The sequence below is a fragment of the Pseudoliparis swirei genome, chromosome 21 (assembly GCF_029220125.1).
Source record: "Pseudoliparis swirei isolate HS2019 ecotype Mariana Trench chromosome 21, NWPU_hadal_v1, whole genome shotgun sequence".
Classification (NCBI taxonomy): domain Eukaryota; kingdom Metazoa; phylum Chordata; class Actinopteri; order Perciformes; family Liparidae; genus Pseudoliparis; species Pseudoliparis swirei.
The window spans coordinates 13,749,034-13,760,880 of NC_079408.1; the positions used below are offsets into that span (position 1 = coordinate 13,749,034).

The 11,847-nt window shown below is 46.4% G+C and overlaps 1 protein-coding gene across 2 annotated transcripts in view; it reads left to right on the forward strand.

Annotated features, from left to right (window-relative positions):
• dock11 (dedicator of cytokinesis 11) overlaps positions 1-11,237 on the forward strand; it is a 50,038-nt gene extending 38,801 nt beyond the window's left edge. For both annotated transcript variants that reach the window (XM_056442535.1, XM_056442536.1), the window contains exons 43-54: positions 210-323; positions 1,475-1,690; positions 2,926-2,983; positions 3,654-3,760; positions 4,104-4,226; positions 4,817-4,930; positions 6,812-6,958; positions 7,148-7,358; positions 7,482-7,672; positions 8,020-8,120; positions 8,269-8,407; positions 10,236-11,237. In XM_056442535.1, the coding sequence (XP_056298510.1) occupies positions 210-323; positions 1,475-1,690; positions 2,926-2,983; positions 3,654-3,760; positions 4,104-4,226; positions 4,817-4,930; positions 6,812-6,958; positions 7,148-7,358; positions 7,482-7,672; positions 8,020-8,120; positions 8,269-8,407; positions 10,236-10,325 (1,611 nt within the window). In that variant the 3' untranslated portion in view covers positions 10,326-11,237. The remainder of the gene's footprint in view (positions 1-209; positions 324-1,474; positions 1,691-2,925; positions 2,984-3,653; positions 3,761-4,103; positions 4,227-4,816; positions 4,931-6,811; positions 6,959-7,147; positions 7,359-7,481; positions 7,673-8,019; positions 8,121-8,268; positions 8,408-10,235) is intronic.
• Positions 11,238-11,847: the final 610 nt, after the last annotated feature.

Here is an 11,847-nt window from a genome sequence, read left to right on the forward strand (position 1 = left end):
CACGAGGCCGGTGGAGAATGTTCGGAGTGTTTAAACTGTTTAAACAGACCGCGTGCCAAGTTTCCGGCTCCTCTGCTAACACAGTAGCAGAAGGCCGCCCGGCTTCCCGTGAGCTCTCGCTGGGCTCTGACGTTACGTTCACCAGGTGGATCTGTGTTTACCCGCGTTTCATGTTTTTTTCACCTCATCCGCCCCATTTCTCCTTTCAGATCATCATTGCCGTGAGCCAGCTGATCTCCGACGTGGCGCTGACCGGCAGCTCTCGCTTCCAGGAGTCTCTCTCCATCATCAACAACTTTGCGAATAGCGACAAGGCCATGAAGGTACGGTAGAAGTCCACAAGACGAGAGTCGGGAAGTGAATTTATTCAACAAAAAACACAGAGTAGCAGACAAACTAGATCTGTGGAGAGAGGCGACTGCGTCATCCCATTTAGGAGGAGTTCTTTTGGTCAGTCTGCATTTTCAGTGAAAGCAGGACAGCTCTGGAATGCCCTGCCTCTGAATATGCGCACTGGCAGAACTTTTTACTCTTTTAAACACGGCCTGAAGAACTGGCTTTTTACCAGTCAGATGTGTGAGCAAGAACTGTGACTCCCTCCTCAGTGATTGTGTAAATAATTATTGGTTTTATGTCTTTTTTTAATTTTTTAAATTATTTTTTTAATGATTCTATGAAGAGGCCAGTATTTTATCGTAACCTGTATGCTCATTGCTTTTTTATTATGTTACTGTGTTAACCTCATTCTCCTTTAGTGAAGGCTATAACATCTGGCCACAGGGACCAAAGCTGAAATTTAGCCTTAGCTCACGTTAACACATTTACCCATGGGTTGATTAATGTGTACGGTCCCTTAACAAATAAATGAAAATGAAATGAAACCAGAAACTCTGACGGCTCTGAAGCCAATAACTGAGATAATAAAAAAAGAAGAGAAAATAGAACGGCTCAAATATTACTATATAAGTCTGTGCTGCGCTCTCCAAGCCAAGAGGGGATTCAACCCAAAAACTGCACTAAGCTTATCGGTGATTCCAACTGTGTGTGTGTTTTATCTAGACCCGCCTCTGCGGTCCCATTTATAAAAGCAGTGTCCTGATGGGTGATTCATTGTGTGGCTTGGCAATAGGATTGAAGTGATTTGTTTAGACTGTAAGAGGTGGAGATGATGGACGAGCTGTGGAGAGGTTCATTTTTGGCATAATGAATCCAATGTGTGGAGCAGCATGGTTCCCGATATAAAACAACGCCGCATACTATGATAACTATTGCACGTGTTTGCTGCCCCCCCCCCCCCCTGCATGCTGGGACCTCAAGTAGCATCAGTGATTCTTCATGTCGTCCTTATTTCAAAACAGAGTGCGCTGTGATTAAAGATAACTTCAGCCGTCCATGCTGCACTTGAGGAGTTCCCCTTAGCGTGTGAATGAGCAGGATCGTTTGACAACGTCTGCCCGTCGTCTCCCCTCTGCAGGCCACAGCCTTCCCCGGTGAGGTGAAGGGTCTGACCAAGCGGATCCGCACGGTGCTGATGGCCACGGCCCAGATGAGGGAGCACGAGCGAGACCCCGAGATGCTGCTGGACCTCCAGTACAGCCTGGCCCGGTCCTACGCCAGCACTCCCGAACTGAGGCGAACCTGGCTGGACAGCATGGCCCGGGCACACCTCAAGAACGGAGATCTCTCTGAGGTACCGGCAGGCCCGTTTTGAATGTTGGCCTCGTGTTCATCGGTCTCTTGTTTGTTTGTCTTATCAGCTCTTTCGAGAAATAATGCGGTTTCTGTCGTCGCTTTTAGACTATTTTTTGCATACAATCTCCTCTCCTGTCTCATTCACTAACAACTATGTGCTGGTGACCCATGCCTTGCTCAGGGACAACAACAAACACCTGAAAGAGTGTGACCGACGGTTCATTTCAGTCGTAAACAGTGAATCTTTCAACTTCTGGTTCCAAAGAAGCCCCACCCTGCCATTCCTTTAATGATTTAAACACATCCATACATGTATACAACTGTAGTTTTTATAGCTGTGCCACTGCCCTTGGACCCAAGCTCACAATGCAGTATGATAACAGCCTGGAGCGTGTTAATGTTACAATCATTTTCACGATATCAAACGAAACAGAAAAGTCAGGTCAATGTTTGTCTGTTTATTTTGGTAAAGCTGTAATAAAACGTTTCACTCTATTTCGGTGTAATGAAGGAGACTGATAGTTAAAAGATGAGCGATCGAGCTTCATAGAGCAACGTCACGCACCGCTCTACCGCTACGTTACTAGAATTGGGTTGTAATAACAATGTAATAACAATTGATGTTTCTTTCCGGAGGAGAAGGTCAGACGTCTGGGTGGCCCAGTGCATTTAGTTTAGCTTGAGTTCAGGTATCTTTATTTATTTGACTGTTTTTATGACACATGAGGCAAAGAGTAAAGACAAGATGACAGTAACCCGCAACGCTTGAGAGAAGCATGAGATTAGATTTGTTTTTGTTTTTATTCAGTTTTTGTTTTTGTTTTTCTGTTTGTTTGTTTGTTGACATTCTGTTTGATTTTTTTTCTTCTCATTTAATTTAATGCTTTCTTTGCTTATTTTTTTTCTTTTCTTTATCTGATTTAATGAGTTTTTCTTATTACGATTGTTTTAACTTAGTCTGCTATGCTTCCTTTCATTTCTTTATTTGTATAACTTCTCGTGCATTTTAATTCCACCAGTGATAAGCTGTCAGTGTAGATTCAAGGTGAGGCTGAACACAATGAACCATCGTGACACGTCAAGACATTCATGAGCTGCTGACTGTAATCTCACACAGATCTCTCCGACTCTGCGTCAGCGTTTCTGTCGGTTCAGTTTCCCCTCCAGCGGCTCGTGTCTCTTGGTCCGCTTCAGGAATGTTCTCTAACTCTGCTGCTGTCTGTTTCTCCTCAGGCGGCCATGTGCTACGTTCATGTGGCTGCACTGGTTGCAGAATACCTGTACAGGAAAAGTAAGGCCCTCTGAACATCTACTCTACACACACACGCTCTCACACACACACACACACACGTGTACACAATGCTGTAATTAAACATCCAAGCAGTGTGGGCAGCCTTAATAAAAGTCCCAGTGCTATTAATCAATCGAGATTTATAGATTGTGGGGTGAACTGTCCTTTTAACCGACACCATGAGGACGTGACTAACGACTAGGGATGGGTATCGTTTGGGTTTTTTCCGATACCGGTGCCTAAACGGTGCCTGAACCGATACTTTTTTTTAAACGCACAATGAGGACATTAAAAACCTCTTCGGCCATATTCCATGTAGAAGCCGTTATCATGGAGCACCGACACACAACGGATATCAGACTGTGACTATTTATAGAGCTTTGTGATTCTCCAGGAAGTTTTGCTGCCCAGGTGCTAAAAGTATTTGACTGACTGTTAAACAGCATTCAAACAATCCACAGGCCGATTCCATCACACCAGCTCAGTGGCACCTCGTCAAAACCCTACTCAATGTCTTCGAGCAATGACAATCATATGGCGTGTGTCTCAGCTTCTATCATGCGATTCCGAGTTATGATTTTTATGTGCCGCGTCTCTACAAACCAGCCCCTCAGAAATGGGTCCTGACTCACAGATTTGTTTGTGCCTTTCTGTGTCTTTGCTGATTCAGAGTTGTTCCCCAGTGGCCTCGCAGCTTTTAAGAAGATTACCTTGAATATTGAAGAGGAAGCGGCCATGAGGGAAGACACGGGAATGCAGGATGTCTACTACACTGAGGTCTGCACGTTGCTTTCTTGCATTGGAAAGTTCTGGAGTGATTTCAGCAATAGTTAGTCAATCCAGACGGGAACTGGATTGGTACATTTTCACCCTAAACGCAACACTTGAATGTGGAAGTGATGAAGAAATATGAGCTTATATTTGGGTCATCTTTCGTCAGTAAAAATGCATCATTTGGTAATGCTTCTGTCACTTGAGTATTGTATTTGCAATCTCACTGACAGGTTTAAAATCATAATTCATTCACATTTGATTAGTTTGAGCTGATGGTACGGTCGATGTGGATTAAAAATGGTCCGTTGTTCCTTTTCTCACCCTTTTTTTTCTTCTTTTCTTTTAGGAAGTCCTGGTGGAACACCTGGAGGTCTGCGTGGAGGCTCTGTGGAAAGCCGAGCGCTATGAGCTCATCACGCACATCGCCAAACTCACCATCCCCATCTACGAGAAGCGCCACGAGTACGAGGTACCGGCCGCACGCTCTGACCGATATCGTGACAAACATAAACTTGCAGCCACTGTTTCTCCCCGTCCCCCAATGTCGGGATTTTCATAATAGAAATACGCGTGTGTTTACCGTATTCATTTTCCACTCATCATTAAACTCCCGGGCTTCTTAGACTCGTTGAACTCGCACTCACAGGATTGTTATCATGTCTTAAGTGTAGAGTAAAGTAACCTCTTACACGACATGAAACCAGCTCAACTACATTTAAAAGGACTCCGTCCCTCCTTAAGAAAGGCAACGTTGTTGTTATCAAATGCTTTAAAGAGCTCTTCCTTTGCTGCTCTTGTAAACAACATCCGGTCGGGGGGTCAGGGGTCAGGCCCATCAGCCGCCCTGCAGGAGAAACGAGGTCGCCAGTCTGTAAAGCGCTGATGGACATATCGTTGTCTCGTGTGAACGTAGAAATGTACTTTCATTGTTGGTCGGGATGTTGCATAACTGCGATGCGTGTGCATGTTCCTGCAGACACGGCTCAGTTGGTTCAAGGAAACGAACAAGCAGAAAAAAGCTCCGATGCCACCTGTCTATTATTTATTTTATGTCCCCAGAAACTGAGTCGTCTGTACGACACTCTGCACCGAGCCTACAACAAAATAATGGAGGTGATCCAATCGGGGCGCCGGCTGCTCGGGACGTACTTCAGAGTGGCTTTTTACGGACAGGTGAGGACGGGTCAAGGAACCATGAGATATCACAAGTTTTAAAAAAGCAGTTCAGGAACTAATAGTGAACTTTTTTTTTGTAACTTTAAAATAAGATTTAGAAGACACAAAAAAAAGGAAGGGGAAAAAAAAGGACAATGATTTGTTTTGGTGGAGTCGGGTCAAGAAATTCCAGTTTGGCGTTTGGAGATCTTCAGGATGACTCGACCTGTTTGTCGTGTTTTAAAATGAAACCACGAGAGAGAAAACTGCAACACAGTACCTCGGCGTGCAAAGGTTGCATTTAGAGCTCGTTGATAACACCTGAACCAGTGGGCAGGGCTCCAGACTGCCACCAAATGGTCACATTTTGCGCCTAGAATTAGACACAGTGCGAGTAAATTTTTCATCAACTCGCGCATGCGCGACCAGTAAATTAGCAGATTCTTTTTGTTTTTTGTAATTAAATATTTTTGTTGCTGACAAACTTGTTCTACACTTCAGCCCACTATAGTTAGCGGTAATGCCTGAATGACTGGTTTGCTAACCGGCATTTAACTCCAGAAGAAGAAAGGAGACGAAAATAGAAGAAGAAGAAGAAGGCTGGCCTGTGTGTGAGAGCGGGGTGGGGGGGGAATGATTGACAGCGGGAAGGGGGGGGATGACCACGGTTGTAGGCTAATGTGTGAAAAGAGGCGGGTCTTGGGGGTTATCGCGCAAATCCAAAGATTTTACATCGCTGTGTCTCATGTAAACAATGGCAAAGCGGACTATCAGTTCGTACTTTCTTCCTAAACCTAATGATATAGAGAAGACAAATCCCGAGAATGAGTCCGACTCAGATTGTGAGGAAACGGTCGTGGCGAAAAAAGGCAGGAAATTCAGCTTTCGCGATGAGTGGCTGCGCGAGTTCACCTGGCTGAGGTATTTCAGGGAGACCAATTCAATGAACTGTAAATTCTGCTGTCGATTCCCACAACATGCGGGGAACACGAAATGTGCTGATAAGACTGGCACTACACAATTAAAACACTACACAATTAAAACACGACACGCTGATCAAACACAACGCCAGTCTGAAACAAAATGTGCCGCGACCTGTGCAATGAAAGTGCAGCTCCACTCCCAGTCGCATTTAGAAGACAAGAGGCTGCTAACCAGTGCGCCGAGAAGGCCAAATTGCTATTGAAGTTTAACACGGCGTATTTCATTGCCAAAGAAGAACTGCCTTTTACGAAATTTAAAGGCCAACTTGATCTACAAAGGAAGAATGGTGTAAAACTAAACGCAACATACAATAACGACACAGCATGCGCACAGTTTGTTGGCATCATCGCAGATACACTGAAACGGAAGACGTACGAGAAGATTAAGGACGCTCCTTATGTGTCAATCATGATTGATGGGGACACAGATACGTCAACAAAAGAGTGTGAAATCATATATGCCAGGAACCTGCAACAAGGGAAACCAACAAATGTTTTGATTGGCCACATCGAAGTGCAACATGCACATGCTCAAGGTATGTTTTCTCTCAAATTATGTTGAAACTCAATACAGTAACTTCTGAAGAGTTCTCTGTTGTGAATGTTTTGCAGTTCATGAAGGCAAACAGGCATAAGATTGTATATTGTCAAATTATTTGTCAGTAATACAGTAAAAATGATGGGAAAACTTTGCCAGTCGATTTATAGTGTGCGCCCCAAAATGTTCTGCTTGTGCCCCTAAAATTTTAAGTTAGGGGCCACTGTGCTCCTAGTAAAAAAAGTTAGTCTGGAGCCCTGAGTGGGTCCCAGAACGTAATAAAGTTGTGTAACAAACAGCTGCAGTGACCTCAGAAGTCGCGGCCTGCGAACGTGACGTTGTGTTTATTGAGCGATGGTGTGTGTGTGTTTGGTGTAGGGCTTCTTCGAGGAGGAGGACGGGAAGGAATACATTTACAAGGAGCCCAAGCTCACCGGCCTCTCCGAAATCTCTCAGCGGCTGCTGACGCTCTACGGGGAAAAGTTTGGGCCGGAAAACGTCAAAATCATTCAGGACTCGAACAAGGTGCGTGAGATGAGCGGAGGAGGGAGGGAACGCAGTCGGCATCGCAGTGTGTGTGTGTGGGTGTGGGTGTGTTAGAAGAGGGGTGTTTTATATAAGGGGAAATAACGGTTTCTTTCGGGTAACATTTACATTGTTGACTGTCAACAACAACAACAGCCTCCATGGTCTCACTGGCTGCTTCCCCATCAGGTGAACCCCAGAGACCTGGACGCCAAGTTCGCCTACGTCCAGGTGACGTTCGTCAAGCCGTACTTTGAGGAGAAGGAGGCTCCGGAGAAGAAGAGCGACTTCGAGAAGTGCCACAACATCAACCGCTTCGTGTTCGAGGCGCCGTACACGCTGACGGGCAAAAAGCACGGCGGGGTGGAGGAGCAGTGCAAGAGGAGGAGCGTGCTCTCAAGTACGCCACGCCTCCCTAAAGTTATCGGAACGCACGTTCCGTTTTTTTCTCCGCTCGACGTTTTCGGCACGTCGTCAAATGCGAGATCCCAAACTCTCGTCTTCCCGCCCTCTTTACCGGCAGCGGCCAACACCTTCCCGTACGTGAAGAAGCGCGTGGAGGTGGTGGGCGAGAAGCAGGTGGAGCTCAAGCCGGTGGACGTGGCCATCGATGAGATGAAGGCGCGAACGGCGGAGTTGACCAAGCTCTGCTCCAACCAGGAGGTGGACATGATCCAGCTGCAGCTCAAGCTGCAGGGCTGCGTCTCTGTGCAGGTAAAGGTCACGCCAAGGGAAAGGTCACCTCGAAAACAGGCGACTTTTTCTGTTGGTTTTACAAACAAATTTCAAAATAAACACGAGATAAATCTATTTCCATCAGACGTCAACAGGTGTTTGTTTTTTCTCTTTCACGTCTTCCGTACTAATCACCCACTTTTATATCAGTTTCTATTCGTACCAGTCAAACCGGATATCTTATTCGCGTGAGAAGCATTCACGACTGTTATTGCACAAAGCTGACCTGGGATCAGCGTCTGAGTGTCACGCCGAGCACGAATGTTTAATGCCGATCCGAGGACAGGAATGCGTAACACCGAGGCTCGTCTCCTCGTCTCCCGCAGGTGAATGCCGGTCCCATGGCCTACGCCAGAGCGTTCTTGGACGACAGTAAATCCAACCCGTCCGGCATCAAGAAAGCGAAAGACCTCAAGGACATCTTCAGGTACCCTTTGACCTCGCCGATTCTCGTTTCAATGCATTCTGGGCCTTTCCCGTGTTTGCTCCTTCTTCCTCATTTCTGGTCAACTATTCCTCCTGAGGGATTTGACAAGTATTCGTAATCGTCATTCTTTATGTTTTGATGACTGCAGGCACTTCGTCCAGGCGTGCAGCATCGCGCTGGACATAAACGAGCGTCTCATCAAAGAGGACCAGTTTGAGTACCACGAGGGCCTGAAGGCCAACTTCAAAGACATGGTAAAGGAGCTGTCGGACATCATCCACGAGCAGGTACTCGCACCTTTTCTGGCTCCTGTGCACCGTTGTCATGTTCAGTTCATCCCTACGTTTAACATTCGAGTGTGAAAGCAGAATCAAGACACACACGGCTCAGCAGTTCTCATCGGATCTACTACTTCAACGTCTCTATCTCACGATCTGGACGAATACCACCAGAACCGTCTGTGGATAGATACTTCAAAGCAATAAGTGACAACAAAATATATATATATTTTAGTAATTTCAGAGCATTTCTCCAATTGAGGGATTGACTCCACGCAGCTTTCAACATGGCGGGCGTTGTCATAAGTGAAGTTACTCTGGTGACAATTGGCAATGAGCCGTGTGTGGAATCAGGATCACGTCAACAACTGTGACTAATCAAACTGCACACGCACACCAATCGGCATCGAGTCTTTAAACTCTGCCATGTTTTTGGGCCCTTTTCATAAAAGTTGGCCCTGATTTTCTTCGACACTGGCTTAATGCTTCCAGATGCTTTCAGCGATGTTAATGTAGTTGCGGCTGTCAAAAAGAAAACAACTCACACTTACTTCCTGGAGTGTGTGTGTGTGTGTTTGTGGGGGGGGGGGGGGGGGGGTCATGAGTGTTTAGGGATCCTGGAATACATTCAAACTGATTTCCTCTTCAACATTTCCTGGAAAGGAAAGAAATGCTTCACCACGCACTCACTTCTCCTGGTTGTTGTTGTTGGTTCTCTTCCCATCAGCATTGTGTGTTTCACTTGTGCTGATGTGTTATGACACAACTAATTCATCTGCCTCTTTCTCTCCACTGTGCTGGCATTTAGCTTTAAGGAAAAAACAGGTAATGTGTTCACGAGGAAGTGTGTTAAGGCTCCATTTTGCTTTCTTGTCCTCTTTTTTTTCGCTTTTTTATTTTTTAAACCCATTCATTCTCAGATTGTTCCTTCTTCATTCATTTCATCCAGACGTGTTTTGGTTATATGGTAATCTGAACGCATGCATTCATCTGGACACGGAAAAAAATGACACGGGATTCTGCAGAAATATTAATTACTTTGTCATAAATGAATGAGAATAAAAGAAAACGCGTCGGGCAAATTCAGCAACTTCAAACGCATTAAAAAAGAAAGGTGGCGTTGAGAGGATGGAAAGTCCTCGAACAAAAATCCGGGAGGCGGTCGCGACCTCCGCCGATGGCTCCACATTTATTTACTGGAAACGATGCAAATGAAAGACGCCGCTCATCAAATAATGATTTCTGGAACATGCAAAACTACGTCCACCGCCACCTCAGGTACTCCGGAACAAAGCAGGGCGGCTGCCTCGCGTCACGGAGCAGAGGACAAATCTCTCTCTCTCCCTCTCTCGTCTGGAGCAGAGAAGAAGAATCTAAATGTTCTGCGTAGATCGGAGGTAGAGTGTATTGATTCTTGGCAGATTAATGCAGGATGTTTCCCGTCACAAGTCGGCCTTAAACTGAAGCTTTCTACAGTCGATGATTAAACAGCCGAGTCATGTGTGTCCATATGTAGCCGTGTTGGTTGTTTACTGGAGTGATTTTGTTTTTGGAAGGATGAGGACGAACATGTGAAGTCCGACCTGCATAGTTTTCCAAAGCCGTCTCGCCCTCAGACTTCCTGTTGCACACGCCGCTCTAAAACTCACCGTGTCAAAAGAATGAAGTGAAGCAACCACACAACAGAAACTATATGTTGAGGTGTGTGTGTGTGTGTGTGTGTGTGTGTGTGTGTGTGTGTGTGTGTGTGTGTGTGTGTGTGTGTGTGTGTGTGTGTGTGTGTGTGTGTGTGTGTGTGATATTTCCTTGCGTGACCTGTGCTTTCTTTTGACTCCAGATCTACCGGGAGGATATGATGCGCTCGCTGTTACACAACTCCCTCCACGTGTTCCGTGCCATCAGCGGGACGTCCTCCAACCTGGGCTGACCTCTAGGGCCGACCTCCGTCCCGCGTGCGCACGCTCTCACTTCCCGTGAGCTGTATGGGGGGGTGGGGGCTCTCGGGTTTGCCAAAAGCTGCCCCGCGGCGAGGACGCGACTCGGGCTATTCAAACCACAGCAGCAGTATTTTCGTAGAATGTATCGCAGCGGCGACACAAACTAAGTGTCAGCACGGCCAGGTCGCACCTGTTCTTACCTGCAGGGCTCGACTGCCCCCCCCCAATCCCGTCTCTCTCTCTCTCTCTCTTTGAAACCCTTCAGATCTATGCAGGACATAACACACGGTTCTTCTCTCACCATATGACTCTCTGGAAGACAGCAGCACGCCCTCGTTGTGTTTTTAAAGAAGAAGAAAAAAGAGACATTTACACTTTTATTGATCCCCGTGGGTGAATTGTTCTCTGCGTTTGACCCATCCTTAGTTATTGAGGAGCAACTGGGGGTTCAGATCCGGTCAGAACCATCAGGGGAACCAGTGGAAACGGGCCACGCGGATCACAGCGGCGCTGATCTACCCCTCAGAGCTTCAGGTTGGGGTCCAGTGCCTTTGTGCTTTGCCTTGTGATAAAAAGACTCCCTCGCTCAGAGTAAGAAGACCTTCCTCACGCGCCGGTACTGACGGTATTTCACAAGTGCTCCACTGTAATTAGCAGATAGATTAATCGTATTTAAGTCTAATGTACATAAGGTGTTGCCATGCTGTAAAGTGAATTCTTGAGTCGTATGTTTGGACTGTATTTGGGACATTTTGGACTCTGTCCAAACGTGTCCTAACCCTGAGATTTTTTTCTTCTTCCTGTGTTGCATTTGTTTTGCATTTTTACTGCATTGCGGCCGCTCGTCAAACCGACTTTGTAAAGACATTTTACAATAAAAACCTGTAGATAAAAAACAAAAAGCTGTGGCGACTCATCCGTCGGTTCTCGCAGACAGCAGGTGACAAACCGTTCATCACACCTTTCACCAGATGTTCCTCTCAAGATGTCGCCATCGAATTCCCAACGTTGATGCTGACGTAAACCATGTTGCATTATGGGTAGTGTGGGGATCCAGCATTTCTGAAACTTGACTCATACTACAGAACTAAAAGCGAGGACATCTTTGCCTCCGCTGCCTTTAGCAGAATGTGAAATGTGAGCTGGTCCCAACTTTAGGACTTCAAACTAAATCCCCTTTAACTTTCAGTTATCTTGAATGAACCCAAACCATGAGAAAAGCTGCCTAGAACCACACGGGAGCTCTTCTAGAAAAAGGTGTGGCTAAATTTATATACGTGTAATCTGAGTGTGTCTTGACACAGCCACGCGGGAAAGGGGGCGGGGCACAGCTGTTTCCGCGCACGTGCGCTCTGGAGCCCTCGGGTGTTGTTGTTGTTGTTGTTGTTGCGTGGGTCGTGCGGATGCTGTTGGGACAAGTCTTTTCCCACCACAGTTAGCCTCCCACTCTCACAGAGTCCCCGCCCACTCTCACAGAGGCCCCGCCCCCACCTCCCGCTCCCAGAAGACACC